General features: G+C 33.7%; 3 protein-coding genes across 5 annotated transcripts; 1 reads left to right on the forward strand and 2 right to left on the reverse strand.

The window, feature by feature from the left end:
• Positions 1 to 1,479: 1,479 nt before the first annotated feature.
• Positions 1,480 to 11,147, reverse strand: LOC124179864 (CCR4-NOT transcription complex subunit 2-like). 3 transcript variants are annotated; one of them, XM_046564696.1, is made up of 8 exons: positions 10,788 to 11,147; positions 8,209 to 8,557; positions 5,329 to 5,555; positions 3,040 to 3,282; positions 2,523 to 2,784; positions 2,182 to 2,289; positions 1,788 to 2,013; positions 1,480 to 1,608 (listed from the first exon to the last, which is right to left on the reverse strand). In XM_046564696.1, exons 2-7 carry the CDS (start codon positions 8,529 to 8,531, stop codon positions 1,794 to 1,796), a joined length of 1,383 nt encoding a protein of 460 aa, XP_046420652.1. In that variant the 5' UTR covers positions 8,532 to 8,557; positions 10,788 to 11,147; the 3' UTR covers positions 1,480 to 1,608; positions 1,788 to 1,793. The 3 variants fall into 3 exon arrangements, with proteins under 3 accessions (XP_046420652.1, XP_046420651.1, XP_046420653.1); XM_046564695.1 differs by having other exon boundaries at positions 8,209 to 8,560; XM_046564697.1 differs by having other exon boundaries at positions 8,209 to 8,712.
• A 220-nt stretch (positions 11,148 to 11,367) lies between these two features.
• Positions 11,368 to 13,944, forward strand: LOC124179867 (V-type proton ATPase subunit E). Its single transcript, XM_046564704.1, has 5 exons — positions 11,368 to 11,562; positions 11,941 to 12,116; positions 12,774 to 12,942; positions 13,078 to 13,261; positions 13,649 to 13,944. The coding sequence occupies exons 1-5, from the start codon at positions 11,530 to 11,532 to the stop codon at positions 13,765 to 13,767; spliced, it is 681 nt and encodes a 226-aa protein (XP_046420660.1). The 5' UTR covers positions 11,368 to 11,529; the 3' UTR covers positions 13,768 to 13,944.
• On the reverse strand, positions 13,828 to 26,845 carry LOC124179865 (mitochondrial glutamate carrier 1-like). The gene is made up of 9 exons (XM_046564698.1): positions 26,558 to 26,845; positions 23,633 to 23,698; positions 21,847 to 21,873; positions 19,526 to 19,660; positions 19,252 to 19,401; positions 18,786 to 18,922; positions 18,486 to 18,671; positions 18,173 to 18,323; positions 13,828 to 18,045 (listed from the first exon to the last, which is right to left on the reverse strand). Exons 2-9 carry the CDS (start codon positions 23,671 to 23,673, stop codon positions 17,907 to 17,909), a joined length of 966 nt encoding a protein of 321 aa, XP_046420654.1. The 5' UTR covers positions 23,674 to 23,698; positions 26,558 to 26,845; the 3' UTR covers positions 13,828 to 17,906.
• Between the last annotated feature and the right edge of the window lie 198 nt (positions 26,846 to 27,043).

Here is a 27,043-nt window from a genome sequence, read left to right on the forward strand (position 1 = left end):
CCTACTGTGTTAGGAGCGTTTATTCCGCAGTACCCTAAGTTACAAAAAAAAAAAAACGAAAAAACAACCGCTAAACATTATAGTTGTACTGTTTGGTATTTAATTTGCATATTTTCTGATTGATAACAAATATGCTATTATGAATACTGAACTGACCACCAAACTAATCCATTCAGATTAGAACACACTATGTTTTTACTTTGTAATTTGATATAAAAATAATGTAAACAATATAGCAAACAAACTTCAATACATTGTTCAAGTCTTATAATCATAACTCTCACTTCTGAGCCTTGTTAGATTACATGCAAATCAAATTCATATGCTGGCTTTGTGGTGGTTCTTGAAATTCGATTTGTCCCAGACCTCCTAGGTATATTCAACTTGTTTCACATGATATCCAAAAAAGTATCTGCGTCTCCTATGTTCTCAACTGCCATGGTGTAAATAGCTACAGTTTATAAAGCTACAGTAAGTTCTTGCACGTCATTTTTTTTTCGGTGTAGAATGCATTCCATCAGTAATTGAATATATAGGTATTATTTATAATTGATTTGCCAGAGTATTGTTATTTGCAAATATACATACATATTTGAAACACTTCGCCTTGAAACAGAATGATTAAATAAATTTAGTCTTGAACCATGAAATCTAACCAGTTCTCATAGCATGTAACGTCTTCAACGAATATTTTACTAATCCTTGATCAGGCGCAAGGCAATGGCGCAAAGCAGATTGAAGCTACAGACAAGTTCACAGATCAAAAACAGAAATAAAAACTAGTTCGCCTTGGGTCAATATTAATGAAAGAAAAAATATGAAACCTGTAACTTATATAGCAACGCAAATATATGCTATTATTTGCTTATTCATCATTTCTTATAGTTTGTCAATTTGGACACGAAAGTTGAAATTTGACATGCTAATTTCTGCAGAATTAACTCTCAAGAGTCATCAGGACCGAAAAATCTGATATTATTATTCAATAATTATTTTTCCCTGTGTGATTCAAATCCATTGTTAATTTGATCTGTACAATGCTCCAAATCACTCAACAACTTAATAACCATGTAGTTATTTCGTTGCTGACTTCTCATTTCAATACTAGTTTTAAAAACGATTTAAAACTAATCAAGTTCTTGATATGCTTTCGAATGCAGTTACCAAATACATACGTGGAACAAAAATTAAAATCACTCACAGAAATGAGTTCGAAAACTGAGAACGATAATAACAATCCCTATAAACTTAATGGAGAGTTCCTGATTTTTCCGCACTTAATGATATAAGTGCTGTTCCCCTATAAATCTACAAGTCAACGACAAATTGTAAAATTTGTTAGATTTCACAGAAAAGTATTTAACACGCTTATAAAATGTCTTTAGAATTTTTTTTGCAAAAATAATCAAGTAAATCATCAATCAATATCAATATGTGCGGCATTCATACCCTAAATCACTCAATAAAATATTGGACATGTTTTAGCAAGAAACTTGGTTTATTACTCTTTGAATTTTATGTTTTTATTAAAGATTATTAAATTTGTTCATTTATACAATAGCTGAATTTATTCCAGCTTAAAGACAACACAAGAGTCTGCAGGCAGATCTGAAAACAGAAAGACATTTACACATGTTAACTGATTGACTCATACCCCAGGAAGTACAATGACTCATACTCGATTCTACAAGATGTTATAACTCGTATTTATTATAAAAATAAAACAAAAGAATAGGTATTTCTTACAATTTGTGCAAAACGAAACCCAGTGTTATTTATTTATATACCTGTAGTCAAGGCTGGGATTGGTGAAAAGTGGCGGGGAGATGCGGCCTGTTTTCCAACTTAGTGTAATCTAAATGGAACTCCTTCGCAACCTTTCGCCAATTTTGCGCATCGAAATAGTAATAAGTACCCCGTTCGTATGTTGATGTCTTTTCGACAGGACCCAAACCCGGTGCCTGCGTGATCCATACCTTCTCTTCCATGTGATACCGCCATTCTCGACTATACCTGCAAATATTTTTTATTCGAATATATTCTGGTCGATGAATTTCAGAAGATAAATTTTATTCAAATCAACGTTATTCGTAGAAACACGTTTGATATTATTGTATCTATGAATATTTATCAAAATTACTTAATTATACAATTAAGTAATGTTCGATTCAAAATAATTACAATTCTGCTGCTGCCGCAAGTTGTAACACATCTCCAACGTTCGTGTAAAACATATAAAATAGGAGATCATCTTTATACCGATTTAGTTTAACAGGTGCCAGTTTATCCCTACAAGAGAAGAGAAATTTTATCATTACACAAACATTCTATATTTAGAGACATAAGCAGTGAAGTAAATATAATCATGAATCTATGAAATATCATACTAAAAATGAATACAATTAAAGATATTGCACGACTGTAACTTTCTAAAGTAACTAATAGAAACTTTGAATAATATGTGATGACAGTATTGGAGTTGATCAATTCTTACATACATGCTAAAGTTGAAATATGCATACCTGATAGAGGCATTAATGAGATACTCTGGTGGTACATGGAAATCGATGTCCTGGGGTCGACAGGGTGTTTCCGCCCAAGGTCCACCAAAATTCTGATAAAGGTTTTCGGGTGAATTAAGATTAAGCCCAAGGGCGGTGAGGTCCTGCCCCAACGCCAATGATACGAGATTCGGATCTGTTTCTGCTGCTCTGATAAACGTCAACAGTCCCACCATCCCGAATTGATCCTTTACCATACTTGCAGGTATGTGCGTGACTTTCCCTAAAAATCAATGTAACGACCTCAAAGCTAAGTTGTTATGAAAAAGACATTCATCAGGTTTCAACTTATTATCGTTCAACATTTTGAACAAACTTCTGTATAAAGTTTATTATCTATTTTCAGATTTTATTTTAGTTGATTGGGAAAAGGATGACATAAGAGAAAAATTAGTTGCAAGTACGTAATGGAATTTACTGGAGAGTTGCTTAATTTGATCACGAAGAAGTCTACAACTTCTGATATTTCATGGCTTACCATCAGGTGATGTTTGAATGCCTCTTTTCGATGCCAGTGACTTTTCAGAGCCAGGAGCTCTATTCACTTGGAGTACATCTTGGCCAATTTCTGGACCAAGTCCCACAACCATTCCCTTGTCTCCAGAAACACTGCCACCAGGTGACGGTCCTTCCCTGCTTTGTGTGCCTGGTAATGCAGGAAAGTCTTCTGAGCTCATAGTAAATTCACTTGCTTCTGACGTTGGCTGCTTTACCATGCCAACTGTAACAGATCGTATTTTATGAGGGGATGAGAAAGCGTTATACAAAATGATGGCCATTGTTAGTGATAAAGTATTGTTAAAAAGTGAGTTGCTAGTAACTCAGGAACTGCTCAAATATACATACATAGACTTTGTTCATTTTTGAAACAACGAAATGAAGTCTGATAATAAAAGGGCTTTGGAGTTGAACTCAGATGTTGTATCTTCCAGGGTATAATGCTTATGATAATCAGTGAAGAAAACAATGAGATCAAGAAAGGAAAAAAAGTGAAATTGGAAGTATTGTTGTAAAATATGAAGTTGTGGATGATACATGTTTGACGACGTTTGTAACAAATTTACAGATGGTAAGTTCATTTTACATATATTCCAAAGTGGTCGACAGCGTCAAAATGATGTTTTCTGAATAATACATGTGTATATATATGCATATGTATGTATGCATGTATATTTCTTCGTTACATACACATGAAATAAGAAATTGTTGTATTTGTACCCAAAGAAATAGCCTTGATCAAAATAACATCAAAGTTTATAAATCCTGAATTTGAATAATTTTATTAGTGCTGTGATCGCAAATCAAAGAAAATCATTAAGCCAACAAGATAAGCCTTGTATAAAAGAAAAAAAAATTATCAACACGTTTTCAAAGTAAGTCGAAAGTAACAAACATATAGAAAAAACGAGTTCAATTTCAACAAAACACATTTGCTTCTGTGAACTGTGTTCCATTATAGTGTGGCAAAAGAAAAACATCTTCAAAGCTATATGTAATACAAGATCTATGACATGCAACAGACTACAAAGGTTCTAAAGCATAACACCACAACCAAAGTCTGAAAAACATTGACATAGTGATCATATAAATATGTATTCTTCGTAGCGCTGCGTATGGTAACAAGTGAGAGAGTATTTTCAATGTTTGTCGAATGGGAGGATGAAGTTCCGTTGAGTGACCTTTTTTGTTTAGCTTTCATGCACCATTGGATTCACACACACAGTTTTTGTTAGAAACTTGGAATATCCACCAAAGTTAGTGAGCTTAGCCATTCATTCATGTGATAATGCAATGGAATGAACATTGAATAGCCATTGATCTATGAATTCATATTACCATGTATCAGTATATCGATTTCACGTGTTTCTTTTTTTACATATATGTAATTAGGAGTGTGAGGAGATAGTGCTGGATAACTGTGTGTTCTAAGGTCTTCGCAAACAAATCAAAAATAATATAAATAAGTACTGCTCCCATCATTAATGATTTACCTTGGTGGCAAAATATACTCAAACTATGAAAGCCGTATAATTTTGCGCTATACATTTTTTCCTCTCATCGATTACACTAAGTGTGACTACCTCACAATTGGTACTTGGTGCAACCATACAATTCATTCTTAAACACTGGTATTGGATGACGAGCAGTGTTCGTATACTCAATTTGTTCAGTTGTAAGAATATTGAGGATTAAATAATCTATATATCAGGTCAAATATAAATCGTATTCGTGAATATCAAAAATGCATTGAATTTCGCAAGAACAAGCATTCTTTAAATTCTACAGAAAAAGCATCCATTTTCGTAACAAATTCTGTATAGATGTAGAAAAGTATTCATCATTTCGTGGTAACAAAAAATATTTCAAGGTTACTACATTAAGCATCGAAGGAAATAAATTTAATAAGAATTATGCTTGAAGAAATGAAAAATCACTCATCAGTTAGTATTGTTTTCAACATGCGTAATAAGAAATCAATAACAATTTTGTGCAGCAAAATAATTTTCGTTTAAAAAATAGAAAAAAACATTCAAATTATATAAATTATACATATAAATACGCTCTAAGTCTGTTCGTCCAGCATGGATGGGATCGATGAGACTTGTACTAAAATTAATATTGCATTAAGTCCTCTTTTGCAAGTTTACAATTTGGCTAAGGATCCAAATTAGTAAGTAGAGTGCAAACAGCAAATAATAACATTAAGAAACGCAAAATGAGAAGAAAAAAATGTTCGCGTCTCTCGTCGTAGTCGCATAGGACTAACCATAGGGTTGCTTGCCCGGCATAGGACTTGGCTGAGGCATAGAGTCACCCTGGCCTCTGTTCGTCAGTGAGGGGAACTCCGACAGGTCCAGAAGGGGAGGGGTGCTGGTGTCTCCCCCACCCCCACTCCCAAATACAGAGTGGAAATTGTTGATCGCACCTTGAGATCCGTAACTGCGACTTGGATGAATTCCAAAACTGCCCATACTACCCATTGGGTTTGAGTTCCTGCAAGAATCGATCGAATTACTACTATCTGCTCACATTTACATGCTTCATGAATCTCTTAGTTACCGTTACAAATAACCCTTTATCAGAAATTGTTACTAATCATTTTAAATCATCGGTTATATATATATATATATGCATTAATTTCCTGCCAAATAACAAAATCTTAACTAACAAAGAGTTGCATGTGGTTACGATATTCAATGATTTGAAAAAAAATAATAACTGACTTCTTTTGCATAAAATTTATACAAATATGTTGAATAGATTGGACTGATTAGATGCATCCAAGAAAAAAGACCAACAGCATCAAAGGATAAGGTTAAATTATGTAAAGCTAATCAAGCTCATTATTATCATGATTATTATTGGTTTTGTAAGTTGTGTCATATTGCGATTAACTCATCGGAGAGAAAGTCGTGAGAAATTGAATGTAAAAAAAAACTAACAAAAAATATTTAATTAAAGAATATAATAATAAGCGCTGAAAGTGTGATGTAGATCTCAAATATGCTTGCTTGTGCGAAAAAAAATATTTTGGGAACAACAAATGTTGTAAGTAAAATATAAATTTACCTTACCCTTCGATATAAAGCATATAACTGCCTGAACACTAGATCAAACATGATGAAAATCTCTACTTAGAATCCAGTCAAATCAAATCAAGTCATGTATTATTTTACCAAAGAAATTTCTATTATTCTCGCTTCATTTCGATTAATGACACAAAGACTATTTGCTAGGATATGAAGGGTCTCTGACAGTTAATACGGTTACTATTATTTGGCAGTTGTTTTTTTAGATTTATTCATTTCTTTCAACTTTTTTCATTCTTCTTTTAAAATCGGAAATTGAGAAGAATGGTAAAAGTGAAACTCGGGTGATATGTTTAAAGAATTGTTGTTATGACGGCAAATTATTGTTCTTTTAAATATCTCTATTTTAGGTGCGTTCTAAGTGGTGAAGAGCAGTGATTTCATTAAAGCCAAAGCATGCACAAGATTAGTATCTGGCTTGCCTTGAGTAAATACAATTGAAGGGCCAAGGGCGAAAAACACTTTAGTTTCACTTGGACTGATTTTGAGAAGAATGAAATCTTATGTTTACTTCCTCGTAAAATTAGGTTTAAAAGCAATTTTTCTGACTAGTTTTTCGTGTACTAATGCTGGTTTTCCCATTCAACAGTGGTATTTTCTGAAAATAGTCTCTAATGCCATAACGATGGTGCTGCTAACTAATTTTCAATATAAAAAAAAAATGGTCTAAGGTGGTTTTTCCCCTGACCCCCTCAATTGATTTTAAGATTTTTCATTTCAGTATGGTTGAACTCATCGTACATACTTTCGCATATGCAAGTTTGATCAAGATAATTTTTTACTAATTATATAAGATAATTATAAGTCGAGGTAAAGTAACTTCATAAATGCATCAAGATCAAACAACTAACATATGATTGTACTCCAAGTTCAAATTTTGGTTCATTAGTTAAGGAACGCTAGGATGTGTGGTGGCGACTTTGTCAAATTATCCATTTCTTATGAATCTTGCACTAATTATAAGTCAATAACAATACAAAGCTATAGGTACTGCAATACTCTATTATAAATTGATTATAAATCATTTTTCAATTGACTTGAATTTTACTGTAAAGTATCAAGTGAGATGTCTAATGAAAGCGTTGATATTTATACTGTTTGCAGTTAGACCCGATACATATTTGAAAGAAGTTTGGTCTTGTTTGCTTCAGTAAGCAAAGTACCCACAGATTAAAAATATTGCAAAGGTGAATATCATAAGATTAACAAAAGAACAATACTTCGTAACACAAAAAATTGTTTTTGTCAGAGTGCAGCTGCAAAATGAGTATATACTCTATTTTATTTAAACCCTTGTTTACAGATTTTTGCCTTTGTGACGATTCTAAATGTATCCGATAGCGATTCTTAAACGTTTTTCATAATATTAATGAAATGTTAATGTTCCGAACTTCAACTGCGTTATGTTATATTAAACTCAAACTCTATTACTCCTTATTTTATTTACTCTCGAGAAAAAAAAATATCAAGCAATATGCTGAGCAAGTTATTGACAGTATTAACAGTAGCTAACTTTGGAGCTCAAGGAATCCTGGAATGCTAATTTTCATAGAGAATTATTTATGGCACGAATAATAAAGTATATCGATAAAGTTTGTATCACTTCTGATGCAGTGAGTTTATGAAAATTGAGAGCAAATGGAACAATTGAATAATACCTGACTAGACTATGGGAAATTAACCGCACTTTGGAGTAGTTTCATGGAATTTCAGTCAAAACATGTTTCATTGTATTGATAATTATAGCTTTTATAAGATAGAACAAGTTTTAATAAGTTTTTTCACATGTTTCAGACAAGACGTTGAATGCTACATAAATCCAAAATTCAGATTATTTAACACGATTAGCTGTTGACTCATTTGAATTAATGAAAACTATGCACGCCTTTCTGTTGAATGAAGATACTCATTTTATTGTACATTTTTACCAACTGAGGCAAACGCCACTGGGGAATGGTTTTTCGACGCTGTGAGCCGTTCCAAACTGTAAGTGTTTTTTCACTAAATGCCTGGACTATGGATAGAGACTTAAATGGAAGTTAGATTCGTGGACTGACCCAATAGCAGGCATGGCACGTCTGTCAGGGAAAACTCTCTGCCCAAAGAGCCCTCTGCTTCCCATAGGTGAGAGTTGTTGTTGTTGGGTAGGATGCGCGGCAGGTTGTGCGCCTCCGGTTCCACCTGGGTAGACGTTGGCCCCGACAGCGGTTGAGTTTGCTGTACTCGATGTATTTGCAGACGACCCTGAGAACATGCCCGAGGTAGGCGTGACATGACCCGGAAGGGTCGACGAGCTTAAGCCCCCCCCACCACCCCCACGCGAGGTAAGGCTTGCGTTCGCTATACTGCGTGGCAGTTGTTCAAAGTTCAGGTTGGCCATAGCCCGATGGCTCCACTATAAAGTACCTGCTGGGGCACACCAACACACTTTTCTTTAAGTCACAATTCTATCTTCTTGTTTTATACAATGGCAATAACAGCACTATAATCCTATACTAGTTTTGGCATTGAGCCTGTGGATAATACCACCCCGTTGACTGACTCACTCGTTCCTACGTGTGCTGAGTGCAACAAATATATATCATGACGCCAATGCCGTCGAGAAATATAAACAAAATTTCATTTCCTGTTGATTCTCACATCAGTTCAAATATTTCCTCGCATATAATGTACTGTATATGGTATGCAGTTATTCAATTTTTCAGCATTTGGAGCAGTATGTATGTATTTATGATGACTGTATACATTTAAATGTCTATTACTTGAACTTTAACACAAGGTTGAAGTTAGAGTAACATTAACATAATGAAACATTGAACGAAACATCATTATCTTGCAATTTTAGAACGAGTTTGAAGGAGTAGAATTTGTAAAATATGTGTATATTCTACTTCGTTACAGTTGACTTAATTTTGAACAATCCTCAAGATGAAAAATAAGGGCTTTTCCGAAAATTCCATTGTGTCATTAACACTACAAGTTTAAAACTTATCATTTCAAGAAAGTACAAGACAAAACTAATGAATTTCAATTTTACAACGTTAATGTAATAAATACATAGGAAAAATTTTGAAATCACAATAATTGAAGGTATATGGATTACAAGAGCAATGAGCAGAAAACGTATTATTTGACACGAAACCTTCAATACATAAAGTGAGTTAACGTTGCCACGTTAAACCTCGTAAGACCAATGAAACTTGATATGTATTAACTGAATACGATTTTAAAGATTGCTGATAAGTTTAAATATGTCGATTATCGTTGTTACGTATCAATTATTCTCATTATTCTCGTTCAGAATACAAATACTAAATGTTCTCGCTCATTCTAGTTTTCGATTTCGCATTTTGTTTTATAACTAAGAAAATTCAGTGGAGATCAAACATTTTGAAGCTCGACTCTCTTTGAAAATACATGCAATACCAAGGAAAATTTGGTGTCGTGAAAAAAATACATCAACAGATATATAAAATTTAAGTGATTTTAATGGAAATCAAAAATCAAAAAGTGAAGCTTTTACATACTTGCATTCGGAACATGTTCAGTTTTTTTTCTTTTTCTTTTTTTTTGCACATTAAAAATGGGTCAGAATGTAAAACAGTTTGGCTTTTATTTAATTAGAATTGTTGAATTTCTGCGATGCTACCTAATTAGAGCACTACCTAAACTGCTTAATAAGAAAGCAAAAAGAAATGCCTGAATTTTACTTTAGAAAGCTTACTGATCGTATCTTCAGGTATTATAATTCAAAAAAAAAACAAACATATTTTCGACACGCACACCTGTCAGATAGGTACAATAGTGTGACATTATAATGAAATGAATGAAATAACAATATCTTCTAGTAACACGCTGCTGTTATTGTAACGATTGAAAACATTGTAAAAAATTTATTTTCCATGGTAATGTTGTAGTAAAAATATTGAGAATATTTAATATAAGTCTGACGTGTATCATACGCTCTCAACGATAACAGAAAACTATGTAACAGAGCTTTGTGGAATATACCATTTGGTTTTATAAAATTTTGATACAAACATATGCGATCATCAAAAATTGGTGCCTTAAATGCTTAAATTATACTGCGTAGCATATAGTAGCAAGATGTCCTTTCTAAGTTTATAATCGTCGCAAATTACAAGATAACTCTTGAGTTTACAATCATGTGCGTACATAACCAGCATCGACCTTAGCTTCTCGATAAGAGAAATCCACCATTGGCAGATTCGAAGGATATGTACGCATATTGAGAATGTTTATTTCAGCAAAATGGTTTAATAAAATATTGAGGAATACGAGTTGTGCTGCGCTACCACACTTCCTAGTTGATGTTTTGGACGGACCGTGAAGTGTACCCAAAGCACTTGAAGCGAGCATTAAACCCCTGTGTAAAATTTTTGATTTGTCGTCGAACGATGAAAATAGGACAAAAAAAAAAGTGGTCTGATGAATTTGTAACAGGGAAGAGACAAGGTTGGCTGCAAAGAGATGGCAAAGAAAAAATAAATATTCTGTCCGTGATTGGTATGACGTTACACAGGCCACAGTCAAGTGACAAGCATAAGGAAACAAAGGTTATAATGCAAGCGTTTCGGGAATACGAGGCGTTGTTGGGATATCCATGTATCATTACCTATTTTATAAGTCCCAGCTGTAAATCACTGCAGCGAGTATTGAATTGAAGTCATGATAAACAGAGTAGATGAACGTCAAAAGAAAAAAAAATAATAATAAATAATAAAGGGGAAAAAAAAAACACCAAAAAGTCGATGTTGTTGACTTGGAATGAACGTGTTACGTTTAAATAATTTAAACATATACTAGATTCCGCACACGGAGTCCAACTGGTGACTACCACTTTTATCACAAAAGTCACAATTTCACGTACATCTTAAGCGCACCAGTTAACAAATATAGTATTTTCACTACTTATATCGTACAGTTTGTCGAACTTAAACAACACCAGAGAACACAGATATCTGCCATATTAACAAATTTACGAACGCTTTCAAATCAGCAACATAAATATGTCTGTGTATTAAGATAATGCCGATAAAATAACACGACCAGCATGATTTTAATTTAATTTACCATTATTGATTTATATAATGTCGTGTCTAATTGTCTCTTGTTAAGAATTTCCTGAAAAAAATTCGTAGTCTCAGATTTGACCAAACTAACGAAACGCTGCTTGCCACTGCGCACGCATCGATCATATGATCGTCCCACTGTCGGTTGAACGGTCAGCACTGGTGTTCACTTGTACTTCGTAGGCGTTGACTTCTTCCATACACTTTGTACTCGTGTTTTTAGTCTTTACAAAGCTGTTAGCTGGTCCTTCTCATACCCTTTAGCGTCAAATAAATCAAGTCACCATGGCTCTGAGCAATGCGGACGTTCAGAAACAGGTGAGTCTTAAAAAAATCATTTCATCTTCGTAGTTAAAATACGCGATTTCTATTCTTGGTTCGAGAAGAGCTCCGCCTCTTCTCGCGACAGATTTTTCGCCTCGCTTACTCTAAAGTTCACCATAAAGATCTCGGAATTGCCACGACTACACTGTCTTTTCCAAAAAAATACCCAGATGCATGTTACCGAAACATAAGTCGATTTTTAATCCCATACCGATCGATCGTGATCAAGTATCAATTTCTTCCTCATAGCAGACGACTCGACCAGATCAATATATCACATCATATATTCACATATATCTAGATATTGGCGTGCATAAACCTAATTTTAGAATTTTGTGGGCATGAATTGACTGAATTACGATTATATTTCAGATCAAGCATATGATGGCCTTCATAGAGCAGGAGGCCAACGAAAAAGCTGAGGAAATTGACGCTAAGGCGGAGGAAGAATTCAATATCGAAAAGGGTCGTCTGGTCCAGCAACAACGACTTAAAATTATGGAATTTTTTGAAAAGAAGGAGAAGCAGGTCGAGCTTCAGAAAAAAATGTACGCTGAGAAAACATTATTTTCTTTAACATCCAACCTCAATCTTAACATTCCATTTATGCCAGAGGTGTCACATGTCCAACTAGTGCCACACCCACCTTTTTACCAGTCACATTTGAAACCGGGTTGAACTTGTAATTTTCATATCTTATTGATCATTGATAACTTTTAATAATATTTCCAGCATTCATATTTTAAATATTCACTCAACTTTTATTGCCCTGTAATTTAACAAATAGATAACGTTACATAATTGATAACTGAGCAGTTAGGTTAGGTATCTTTCATTTGTTTTGACTTGATTATGTCAACCACAATTGCATTTATGTTTTAACAAAAATATAGCAGCCAAACAAATTACATTTTGCCCTACAGCACTTCTGGGTTTATCCAATTTTTCAAACATGGTTTCTGTAGATTTTATATCTTTGAATACTCATTAAAAATACAAAAATTTCAAAGGTCATAAGAAACGGTATTTCATGAAGTAATCTCTCTTATAAGCCAGACATTATGAAAACTCTTTAAAAGTTATTTCTGATGGTTTATCAGTACAACTTACAAGTTTATGAAGATACTTTTTTCACACATATTCAATCCTAGGAGAAAATAAAGTTGTATTGATGTAAAGTGAGCATGAATAACTATTATTCACAGCCAATCTTCTAATATGCTCAATCAAGCTCGTCTGAAGGTCCTGAAGGTGCGTGAAGATCATGTTCGCAATGTGCTTGATGAAGCTAGGAAAAGATTAGGTGAAGTGACTCGTGATTCATCTCGCTACGGACAAGTTCTCAAATCGTTGGTCATCCAGAGTCTGTATCAGGTAACTGCTTCTATCTTATTATATTCCCATTATTTCTTCACGCTTTATTAGAATTAAACAATAATATATTTAACAGTTGCAGTATAAAACTGTTGAATGCTCATATGCTTACATCTACATTTTTCATATTTACAGTTAATGGAAGCAAACATCTTGGTTCGAGTTCGCCAAGCTGATGTTGGCCTCACAGAATCGATCATTGATTCCATTCAAGATACGTACAAAGATGTATCCGGCAAAGATACTATCATTAAGGTAGACAAGGATAACTTCTTACCTGCTGACAGCTGTGGAGGAGTTGAGTTGATCGCTGGTAGAGGTATGTAAATGATATATCGGAATTCAGGCACCAAAAAAACATTTCAATAACTTGCAGAATCTTTCTTCAGTTAACAATTTTGTCGGCGTTTAATGATATTCTATTTATAAGAATGACTTTGAACCCTAGACAAGCACTGTCAAAGAGTAATTTCTTTTCCTATACTAGTAAACACAGTCACAGTTTTGCTGTTTTATACATAGAATAATAAATAAAATTTGATAATTTTAATTTACCCTGGGGTGAAAATCAATACTGTTCTAATTAGCCATGCTAGTTTCGTGTAAAGGCTAAGTAGATAATTTGACAAATTTATGAAATTGTGCATCTTTTTTTTTAAATAAGAAAATGAGTACTGTCTAATGATGGATTTGCATATTATTTCAGGACGCATAAAGATCAGTAACACCTTGGAATCGAGGCTAGAGCTTATTGCTCAGCAATTAGTGCCAGAGGTTCGTTCGGCTCTATTCGGGCGCAATCCCAATCGCAAATTTACCGACTAGGTGCCCATCACTCAGCCCACATCTGTGTCTCTACAAAACATTCCCTTTTTCGCAACTAACAACTATTAAAATGTACAGTATAATATGTGGAATCCGTATATGACAATACTTCCGCTTGAATCAAGAATGTATCACGTTGAAAAAAAATACAAGTTCAGTAGTTTAGTAAACAAACAATATAACGTGCAGCATAATATTATGAATAACCTTTACCCACCCAAACAGTTACATACTGTATCATTGAATCATATTAATTGTTGACTTTCACTTACACGCGGTGGGTATAAATTTATTCTTTCTTTGTCAAGAAATATTCAAAACCGGTGAGTAAATTATAAAGTGTCGTATATGAACGCGTGTATTCGTACTATGAAATAATTAGAAAAAAAGATTTTTTTAACGAAGCATTTAAAATTGCGGTCAACGAGAATTACTAAAATCAATCGAGAAGCAAATATTCATGCTACATATTACTATACTTACTGTACTGTTGATTAGGCGCAAGATAATTAATAATTGACGATTATTCCCAAAATTTATTAATTTGATTGAGAGTGCAATAAATTCATTGTTACCGGAATGTTTATCTGAAACAATGTTATGTGGTAGCTTTACTTTGGTTGTTGCAACACCTTACCTTATCAATATTCTAAACGTATTCGAGAGTAGAGAGCAGTATTATTGATGATGCACGACGTTGCGCATATTAGGCGATATTTGAACAGGCTCTTATGTTGGCCTCACTTTAGCAATAAAAATTTTTTGAGCAATAAATTAATTATTATAAATTGTAAATCATGAAAAACATTCAAATCGCTACAAATTAAATTCTCTATCGGTATGGTATCGGGTTTGTTGAATTTTTATGTCCTAGCACCTTTGCTCCAAGCAAATTATGTAATTAGATATCGTATTTTATCATTACTGTTATATATTATGTATATATACACATATACACACAGGTATGCGGAGGCATACACATGTTCAGAATATATATATATCGTTAGTGTTTACTGTAAATATGTATGTAATTCGGTGTATTATAAACAGCTAAAGCAATTACCTAAATATATAAATATATATAGATCAAGTATAACTATACTGTCATTCTGGTATTAACTGTGCACTAATACTGCTTATGTTTGAACAAACCAATGTTACAGAATTATCATAATATTTGAGACTCAATTCTCTAGGTATCTGACACACAATAGATGCCCCTGTAAATCAATTATTACAGTTGGAACGGCTTGGCAAATTGTTGTCAATAAAATTCATTTCTACGCAAAAACAATAGTAATGATACCTACTATGGGAAGACCACTATGTGAACAGAAGGAAAGTGAATAAATTGTATTCAGTAAACATTCATTAAATTTTTCTTCTTATTGTAACTCCATATACCGTTTTAAATCAGTAACATCGAAGACGAGGGATTATTTTCTAACTTGGAATCACAAGTAAATAACGTCTCATCACCGAAGTAATTGAGAAAGTGCCACATGTGATACAGTATTTTTTTTTTGTTTTTTTAATCATAAATTGAATATATATAATTACTATTCATAAATACATCAACTACACATAATGATGCCTTGAATTTTGAAATTGAATTTCTCAGAGCTTAGCATGGAGGTACCTGCTTCGTAGAACCAAAAATATTTTTAAAAATTTGTTTCTACACTGTATAGATGTGCGAGGAGAATGTTATCATGAAGTACGTATTCAGATCTATATTCAAATTTCATTCGTTGTGTAGTGATTGACTGTGTTTCACTGCACTAGACTAATTTGTCTTAACGCATAATTATAATTTTGACAAATGTATATACTACGATTCATGGGCAGTGATGTAATAAGTTCAACTTTACAGCCGATGTTCAATTAAGGGGGTATAGGACTCTCAAGACTTGAATCTTCAACAATTTTCATGATGTCGATATGTTGTGATTCGGGACTTCAAAGAATAACACTTCGATTTAGATACAATCTAAGATTTGAAATCATTATACATCCAGCAGTCACCATTGTGCATTAATACGCTATCCGATAGAACCTAAAGTGATATCTGGAATCACTTGACAATCATAAATTCTGATCTACATGCTGGAGAAAAACTACTACAAACCGCAGCTACATTGCACCACTGGAATTGGTCTAAATTTATGTAGTCTTTTTTCCCTGATACGTAGCAATATTGTTTCAGAAAAAAGTTCCCATCAACCTAATACTTCGACTTTTTAATTATATTTTCTTCGTATAAGGAGCGGTTTTTATTCTTCAAGTAACTTTACCGCTCTTCTAGAGCATAAACTGTATTAAACTAGGCATACAGAATATTTATAAAATACAGTTTGCACTCAGCAAGTTCAACGATTATAAAACTGCCACCTGAGATATACAATTGCATTTAACTTATAATTAGAACTGTGTATTACAGTAATAGAACACATGGCCATTGGCAAGATCTAATGTGACTGTAGGTAACTAATAATTGAGACTAAATTTTTGATTTCACATTTTCAAAGAACCACCAATAATATTTAAACATAAAAGAAAAACCTTATTAGTTATTCTACAACTATAATGTCTCCTGTATGTACCTTGAAGAGATAGAATAGAAAACTGACACCAGAGACAAAGTACTGAAACTGAGCAGTTCAGGATTTCTAAATTATCTCAACCATGCGATCACAGCATAAACTATTTTAGTAAACCAATTTCGGAATGTAACTATTTTTAAAAATAAATGATTGTATTTTTAAATCAGAGGTTTTATCGGCTTAACCTGTTAAGAAAAGTAGAAATACAGGAAACAAAGTGCATTAATTGTCGTAGTATATTGACTAAAAAGATAAATTTATAGTAATGATAATTAAAGACCAAATAAGAATAACGAATTTACCTCGTACTTGTTAAGAGCCATTGGCTTGTCTAATGTTGTGAAAGTTAATATCGCTGTTACTGCCGATCCGTTCTTTGCACATGAATTATGATCATCCTGTTTATATTATGCTACCATGAAGTCAATGTTTTTGGAAAGTCGTTATTTGTTTCAATAAAAATGCTGTACAAGGTCCGTTCTAAAATATTTTTGATACATTATTTGAGATCAGTACACACATACGTATCTTCAAGTATTTAATGATGCTATTTTGTTTCTATTTTTCTTATTCTTACTTCAAGTTCCAGTCAACCATAACAATTCACTGAAATGACTAACAATAAAATTTTCATACATATTAGCATTATTGAGCCTGCAAATCTAAGTACAAACAGAATAGTAAAGCCCGTCGTAGTTTTCTCGTTAATACTTACGAACAACTACGGCATTGAAACCTACATAGTAGATAATGTCACAGAGAGAAAATTATACAATATGTGCCTAACTAAATACCTATCTCAAATTTATATAATTTGTAAATAAAAATAATTAACGAATAGAAGAAAAAAATAAATATATCGAAATCCTTCTAAATAACAAACTATTTATCTATAACAAGCAAATACTGAGTCTTGGCATTATCGAACATACCATTACAGTGAGATTGTGCATGTTCAACCATGCCATAAAAGGACCGCCAACTTTTCGTTGTCCTTCAAATATGAAAAGCTCCGAAAACATAACGGAGAATTCAATACAAGAAAAAACATAGATCTGTATCTGCTGATGCATTAAATTTACAAAGTATAAATTGTAAGCAAAAATATATAACCATGGAATATACACTAATTCAATACGCATTATATAAGAGCAATGCAATTTGGAAACTACCTAATTGTAAATGCTAAAATGAAAAAATGGTACTAGTTATAAATAACTTGATCGTAATCAATGACAGACCTATTTTCAATTCAAATTTTTAGAAAAATAATTTACTTCAGAATAGCACAAAAGACCAAAAGGGTATATTTTTCACACTGACTTTGATAAATAATATTTCATTGTGGATAGGTAGATATACTCGAAGCTTTTCACGAAGTTTTACGAGTTGAGTGCTTCATCTTAAATCCATTGGATTATCAATGGCCATTTGTGCTATATCATTACTATACAAATACTTCTAGTCCTAAAATATGTAAGGACTTATTGTCGGCGTAACAACATGTATGTGAACAAATCACAGATAATTAACATTTTACTTCAAGCCCATCAGATATTCGGCTACACCAAGGTAGTACACAGTTTGTGCAATACCAAATAGCGGTGCTATTACTATCATCCTGCAAGCACCTCCTTTAAAAAATGCTGTTGGACCTTCCTGCATCAATGTTTTTCTATAAATACAATACAGCTATTAGTGTCAGCAATGATTCATCATCGTCATTCGGATCACCCAACATTTGGTTTCATCAATTTATAAAGGTACAAAACTGAAATAAATATCATTCGAAACGAACTCACTTTATACAGTCCAAAACACCATTGTACGTTGGATCGCCAGGCGCTTTCTTAATGGCTTGTAGTCGTGTCTTTACAACGTCAAATGGATTTACCGAAAGTGCAGCAACTGAACCTGCCACGCAACCCGAAAGGAATGAGCACCAGAATACAGCTGAAAAGACAAATCAGTATTACACAGAGAACGGTATTGGGCATAGTTAGACTGAATTACAAATACAATTCCACACAAGAATGCATCAATTTTACTCAAATTTTATTATATTATTCTTGCTTTCAAATCTTGTATACTGAAAAATCATGTAATATTACTTACAAGAGCCATCTTCGCGTTTAGGTCCTAGATTATTCAAACGAGCAAAAAGAGGAAAATATATAACAGAAAAGGTAACATCTCTCAGGGCCGTTGCCCCTGTGCCTTGGTATAGACCAAGAATACCCCTCTGCTTAAACAGGTCTTTACTCAACGACCATGCCGATATTTTTGGTACTTCCTGTCCACCTTGAATGCAAAGAAAAAATTCCCAAATCTATAAAGCAATGATACTTTCAAATTATCATTACAGATGACACAAAAAAATATGTAAACTTGCATAAACGCGATTTTTATACTCACTAGCCTTAGCCGCAGCAGCAACTCTGCCTGCGTCTTGCATTTGAATTTTCAGTAATTCCATGGGGGTTGTAACTATTATTTGACAAGCTCCAGCACCTCCTCCAGCCAGCATTTCTCGCTCCAACGGTAAAGGCAACCTATAATAATGTTATTCTGTTACGTTTTATTTAATTTTTCAAAAATGGATGCTCTTTTTGCTCTTTTATAGTTACTATAAAAATAGAACACTAATTTATAAACTTGGATTATAAGTATGATTTTTGAAAGATGTCTAAGCAAGAATTGACATATGACGTAGTTCATACAGTATAATATTGTGTTTCGAGATGTATCAAATCTTTTGATACCTAAAGTGCTACAAGTACACAAGTCGGATTGAATTGAAGTCAATTTTGAAGATTCGCAATGTCTGTCACTTGCATTAACAATGAGTAAACAGTGCCTGTGATTAAAATTAACTTCATACCCAGGGCCGGGAGACAGTTGATGCCTAAATACATCGTTTACTGTCAATTTAATAGCTTTCTCTGGTGTGATCAAGAGAATGTTGACTCCCGATCCTTTGTACATACCAAAATAACCTTCAGCTCTGTATGTTTTCTTGAAGCAGTCAAACCTGCAAACGAAGAGAGCAAGTTATTTGGTGTTAAAATAAGAATCATAGCGAAAATAAAGGCATCAGAACTTGCAGGCCAGAGACAGGCCATTACACATAGAATAATATGCAATGAATTTCTTACATCGATTTGTACATTTTCTCGCCATTGGGTCCAGCCACTTGATTCTGTAATCGTGTCTTGACCAAATCCAGTGGAAACACCACGGACACACCGATAATACCTGCGATACCGCCATTTACAATTTTTGGTACCAACCTGTAAGGATATTAAAATTTGTATCAGAAATCACTGTTCTAAATTAATATTTCAACTCAATAAAAATTGTAACGTGGATGCACAATTCACATAAGTATGGGTTGACTATAAATCAAATCGAAAAGCCAGTGTAAATAGTTATAAAATATCTATTTTAAAATTTGAAAATTCATGTCAGTATGAAGCAAGAATAATTCTATTACTATATGTACCCGAAATTACATTTATATATATTTAATCTAATTATTAAATACTTATCAATGATCAGTACAAGAATGATCGACGTTTAAACGAACTGAACAACTGTGGGCACGTGGTCAGTAAAGTTCATCGCTCTCGCATTCCTTACACATAATAATAAAGTATAAAAATAACGAAGACGATCCTACACTGCTCATAATACGATCTGATAACAATTCAAACCGTAATGAAATACGCTCCAACCCGCGATTACGTTACGTATTAATTATTTATACCCGATATTCGTGCAGTAGAGAATTTTGGCACCAGTAAAATGTGGTTCGGCCAACGTAAAATCTCCCGAGTGCAGCTGGTCTGAAAATAAACTTACATGACGTGAAAAATGTTGAAAAATCTTTTTTTATCTGAAATTCGACCAACGAATGACACAGTTTCGAAACTTATGCATGCGAGAGAAGCGTAACATGATTAGGCCTCCTATTTTCTTATTTCATGTACAAAATCGTTTCTTTTCCAAGTTCAATATGGGGATAATTCAGATTATTTAAGTAATTTTAGTTATTTCAGATAATTCGGATCATTCATCCAATCTCGAAAAGGTATACTTGAAGAACAAATTATTTCATAAATGATATAAGAAAATAGAAAGTTTAATCATTTTAAAAAAGTTTGTGTTTCATTGAGGAGAGAAGTTACACCGTATTACGTATTTACTTTGACAAAAAAAAATTGCATGTAAGGATATTACTCTTACTACAAATAAGCCGTAAAAATCGTATTTTTCGCGGTACTTTTCACCCGCTTCCAAAATAATTCATTTACTGGGAGTACTATCAAATAATGAAAAGTAAAAATAAAACCAACCGTTACAAAGTTGAACTCGTTCTTTTCTTTTTATGCAAATTGTATAATCAATTATACATGATACGCATTACGTAGTAAAAGCCAGTCCCTAACCTACCCCGAATATACACATGTATACACATATTTCAGTGACCGCCTATAAAATTGTTTACAATGTTTCTATACATGCGTATAAGTATAAGTGGGTCATTGATAAAAATTTGATGTAACGTCATTGCAATAAAGCGTCAAATTTCATCCGTATAACTGTACTGTAATCGTATAATTCTTACTAGTTAAATATTTAACTTCACTATACAATGTATATACCTATATATATACATATATTACCTATATATATATTATCGCAATAAATCTTGCGTCTATTATAAAACAATATATCGGCTAGTTTATATGCATTTTCGATCTTTCGTATATTAATCGTATGTAGGTAGCCTCTGCAGGAGTTGCTTTCTCAGCTTTTGAAAACGATAAGAAACAGAGTTAAAAATAGCGTTGAAAAAATCAAACACGAAGTCCAGCTCACCTGATCTAGCGATACGTAGTTTCACGAGACAAATTTAACGTCGGTCGTAATGAATTTACAATTGAGTAAATTAGCTTTTATTAGAGAGTAAAGATAATAGGTAAGTTATACGTATGTGTATATGTGTATATATTTTTGTATAACGTGCTAAACGCGACCACAACACAGATTTTGATAAGAATCTCTTACAAGTGTCTTACGGCAGTCAATCAAAATCTAACTTTGATATACAAGTGAAAGGTTATACATATGATAGTCATCAATTTAGAATCACTTTTATGATGCTTTTGTATTACACGAGTAGATGAATACGATTCACAGTACTGCAGATTTTATTGAACCACATTCTTGAAATATTGCAATTTTTGAATTAGCATAATTTTTCGTCACTTCAAACATTTTTAATACAGATCGTTCTTATTCGTGCGACTTTTGACGTTTCTTCAATACTGTAATAGATGTAATCGATAAAAATACATAACTCATTGGCAAAGATCTATGAAGTACCACACAAAATGTAAAATATATGAAGACAGAAAAGAATCCTTACGTAAGTACATGATGATTAATGAAAGTATAAGTTCGGTTTACTTGCCTTACTTGATTCGCCAGTGGAACAGCCCTGAAAAAAAAAATTCACCTCGTTAACAGAAGTATGATTTTATTTAAATTGATTTAAATTATTTTTATTTAAATTGATCATTGGTTGAATTTCTTATGCAATACTCATCAGTCGTAAATTTGTGGCCTCGGATGTTCCAATCTTTTTTAAAAATTCTTCTGTGGCAGGATTCAGCTATAAACGCAAGGCCATAACAACCGGTGTTGGCTGATTATTTTCCATCAAAACGTCGCCACTTACAAAATACTCATATTATACCCGCATTATGTAATTTTCGATTACAGATGGGAACAAGCAAAAACCGCGTGGTATAGATACTTGCGTTATATATCATAATTGTGAGCACAGAATGTACACAAAATGAAGGATAAACAATTTAGGATCTAAAATATGACGGTGCGGTTTGAAAAAATAGAAAATTATGAGACCCGCATTATTGTTCGGATAATAATAAATACGTGTATATAATAATACCGATGAGCGATTATATAATATTGCAGTACCCACTTACAATATTTCGCTAACAAACCATTTTTTTATTTGTCCATTTAATTTTCCCCGCGACATATGGCGCCGCTTAATATAAGTACATACGCGCTAATTCCGATTGACGCAGGACAAACAGAGAGGCCAAAAGTGCGATAAAACGTCATAACTACTAATTCACCGTGTACATAAGTTTGACGCGTTTATAAGGTACACGTAAATACGTAATAACAAACGCTAGCATGCTAGGGAACAAATAATCTGACGAATAAATACCAGAGGATGTAGGATTCGAGGAGAAGCGCTTTAACCCTTTGAGTCATAGTGGTAAGTATTCTTACCACCTATTTTATATCCATTTCTTGTATATTTCGGGAACTTTTCAACATATTTCTTCACAGTTTTTTACTGTTTCTGATAGTATACCAATAGGTTTTCAATAGTCGAGAGTAATTATTGCGATGTAATGTAAATTGTCATTGTTATAAACAAATTGATTGAACAAAACCCTGAACATTGAAGGAATAATTCATTTCCGAGAAAGTTACCGCTCTACACGTGTAAATTTTTTACATAAATTATAAGTTTTTGAGATCACTGATTACGAATTTGAAATTTGATTTTGATAATTCAGTACAGCGAATCCAATCAGCGACTCCGAAAACCCCTGCAACGAGTTTTTTAATCATATTCGATCAAATTTGAAATTATCGTCTACCACATTGGATCCGCTATCTTGAATTGTTTAAATTTCATTTCAGATTTGTAATTAGTTACCCCGAAACCACCGCATGATGTTTTGAACGGATTTGATTAAATTTAAAAAAATTTTGTCCACCATATTAGATCCGCCATCTCGATTTTTTTAAATCTGATTTCAGATTCGTAATCAAAAACCGTAGAATACTCTCTTGTTATAAAAGTTGGCTGAGCACAATAATGTGTGACTTCAAACGGTTAATCTGCATGGATAGCTCGAGATATTCGCACATATCTGCCCTGTCGCTGTTATTACCTCATTAATTGTCCATTCAATCAAAAAGAAATTGAAAATTAAAGCACTTAACTCGCGTCTGAGTGAACTTATGATGTTTTTTATATACATATATATATGATATATAATATCAGACGTTCGACAGTAATTGCAGCAATTATCCGATTAGCATCATCGCGGATGGACAATTGATAAAGCAAGTATTTTTACTGTCTTATCTACATACGTATATTATCGATAAACGAAATCTATAAGTATAATCTAGTATATTGTACTCACAGTAATTCTTTCGGTTTTGACGAAGGTCCCATGGAGGCCATGGATGTAACGATCTGATTGACCCGACTGCAATAAAGACAAATAATTGACTTGAGCGCAAATAAGGAAACGCTGCAAGTGTTACACGAGCTTATTGGATTACGGCGATGCTCCACTTATCACGTAATAGAATCATTCGAGACAGAGATAGTTGTTTCAAGAAAAAAACAAAAAAAAACAAATAATCGAAATCAGTTTTTCACAAATCGCATCGTTATTTTTCTGAGAATGGAGTTAACGTCACGATGCATTTGTTTTAGGAAAAATCTTACTTTTGGACTGTTTGAAATTCAGTATTCCGTAAACGAGGTGAAGCATACCTTATATTTGCATTTTCCAATCTCGTATACTATTGGTATATATACCGTATATGTATATATTAATTTCGTTGTTCTAAATATGAAAAATACGGAGATCTTTTAAAACATGTATCGTTACGAACTTCAACCTGATAAATCCGAGTGTTAGGCCTACTGACAATGAGGAAATATTCGTTAAGTGAAGCAAAGGAGGATTGTAAAGGGCGATTGACGCGGAGGAGTTTGATAAGTTTGAAGATTCTTTTGGGAGTTATCGATCCAAGGTTTAAGGTTGGTGGTGGTTGACTCCACAGTTGACTCCGTGCCAAAGCGAGACCCGCCTGCTCCACTTTACCTTTTCCTGAATCGCAAATAGGCCAATTGAAGCAAATTACATAACATAGTTGGACGCTTGCTCGATGTATTCGCGTATTATAAGGTCAGCGAAACATTATATATCCGTTCTACAAAAATTGCGAACACCAGCTCACTTATCGAAGCGAAAAAAGTGGCTACGAAACATTATAAATATACCTATATTATGGTAATCAGTGAAAATGGACAGAAAAATAAAACTCGTATGATCTACGGCAGATTTCCGGACCCAACGTACTGTCAGTAACCTTGGCAGTGAATTAGAACGCCCAACAGAGCCTTTTCTATAATTATCTTTGTCAAGATCAGTATACCGGTAGTCTAAAGAGATAGTACGGAAGTCATCTCATGAGCCGGTGATAAACGCGACAACAATCCGAGGCAAAAAGAAATTCCTCTCTTATGTATTCGCGCTTCTGTACATTGTCCTACTGAACGACGTCCTTGGCAGGCCTGCTTTACCTATTAATAAATATACCTGTGGGTATATAACCTGCGATCGCGTCCCTCAGGGTTTCTTGATTTCTGTCATACGTTGTACGAAGTGAGAAGCGTTTGCTGGCAAAAGATTGTTATGCTCAAATTTTTCCCTCGACTTCTTTAATAGTCACAAAAACCTTTCAATTCTAATCGATGATATAGGTGAGAGTTGACTTTGTTCATTCGTCGTAACGATATTGCTTATGTACAGATAAATTTACGTGCGAATTTACCAATTTCCAGCACGGATTATTAACCCTACAAATTCATGACTATTCGGCTTTTGTTAATCAAAAAACGGGTTCTATGCTGACAAACAGACTTTCTCATAGGTGGTTTTCTTCTTTTTTTCATAAGGAAGAGAATGGTTTGCAAGAAATCTGATTTTATTTACATTCAGTTAATGAAAAACCCATTTGAAAAATGAAAACCGCGTAGTGATAATGCCCAACAATCGGAAAAGAATAGAAACGGAACGATTAGCAGAATTATGAATCCGATTTCTTTAAGTTTCTGAATTAAGCATGAGTTATCCCAATGAGACATTTCGTTTTAATCTGTTTATTCGTTTCTATTCGATTTTATCTGTTCTTTCCTATCCCGTCATATTCGCGACAATGCCACCTCCAATAGCTTGTTCGTTTCAATTATTTATTTAGAATAAGGGATGGCAATTATCAATCAGATTCAATTCTTTCTATCCGAATTAATCCTTTTCAAAGAATACGAAACATCCGTTTGGATAAAGAAATCGGAATAGATCGTATTGAAGTTCTCAATCCGTTTCTATTCTTTTCCGATTGTTGGGAGGCGCTGAGCGTAGTTCAATGTTCGCGTGGGGAGCTTTCGGACCACAGTCATGAGTTGTAGGATTATTAATGCGATTTTGGATTGGCTCATATAAATGTTTGAGTGAAAACTGTTTCTAAGATAATATATCATGTTTCATGATTTCAAGCTAACGATATTAAGACCGTCATATACGTGATTAAAATAATTGTGACCGATCATTTTCATTACCAATAATGATGAAAGCATACGTTCATCATTAGCAAAGGAGCGGGAAAAAATATTTTGTAGAGATTATATGGTTATGATATAACAATGTTAAGGATATTCAGTGCATCTATTCTATCTAATTAATCTTGCACAATCGAATACTAGAAACGTTGAAATAGCTTGAAGAGAGAATATTCAGTGGTGGCAGCGACATCACGCACGCGTGTATATTATTATCTCAAATATTGAGTCACTTTGCGCCTAATTTTTGTCACTTAAATATATGTTCGCTTGTTTTCAATTTTTCGCTGCATGTGAATATGAGTAAACGTGTTTGTACATATGATAAGCCGAATCGAATTATATATGTATTTAATCGGCAGACAAGAATTAATTACAAAAGTAGAACAGTCAGATTTTGCAACTTATTTTCAGACACAAATTCGTTGATAGGTACGTTCGGTATTTTTTACAAAATTCCTTTCCAGGCTTTAAAACATCGAAGCTGTCAGATCCGCTGTTCTGTACGAGCAGGTCAATAATTACCCCCAATCATAGTACATCACAATTGACCATCGTTGTAATCGCTATCCAAATTTTATGAATACGATTAGAAGAATCATACATGCATATTTACGTGGCTGGGTAAGCCAACGAGTCAATGCAGGTCTATAATAATTTATAATGTATAGTGCATACCCATATGTACACGTTAAAAATCGTTTTTACTCACACTTGTACGTAGTACACTGGTAAATCTACAGAGTTCCAAATATCTGTTTGTGGGATTCGAAATACTCAATCCGGTGGTAAATGAGCCGTGGGGTGGCCTGCCGCACTGTATTAATTACCACAATTCCTCGTCTATTAATGACGAATTAAAATTGAAATTCGGTTCTTGAGGGCACACTGAATACACTTGACCACTCACTCGCCTCACCCGCGTGCACCGAGAAACCACGAGAAACTGTAGGAAAGTGTCGTGTCGACGCGAACCGGCGACGGACGTTCGGAGAAAAGGAGACGGACAACTCGGTTCCAGTAGCGAGACAAATTCGGAGCGCGGCTACGCACTGCCGGTATTACAGTGAGCAAAATATCGTCGTGAAAATTTGAAAATAATAACGCTCTTCGCATCTTTTTAGCGATTGAAAACCCCTTGATTGATCAACTGTCATTCTGAATTGGACAGTTTCAAATTTCGAACGCAATTCAAATT

This window comes from Neodiprion fabricii, chromosome 4, assembly GCF_021155785.1.
Source record: "Neodiprion fabricii isolate iyNeoFabr1 chromosome 4, iyNeoFabr1.1, whole genome shotgun sequence".
Classification (NCBI taxonomy): Eukaryota; Metazoa; Arthropoda; class Insecta; order Hymenoptera; family Diprionidae; genus Neodiprion; species Neodiprion fabricii.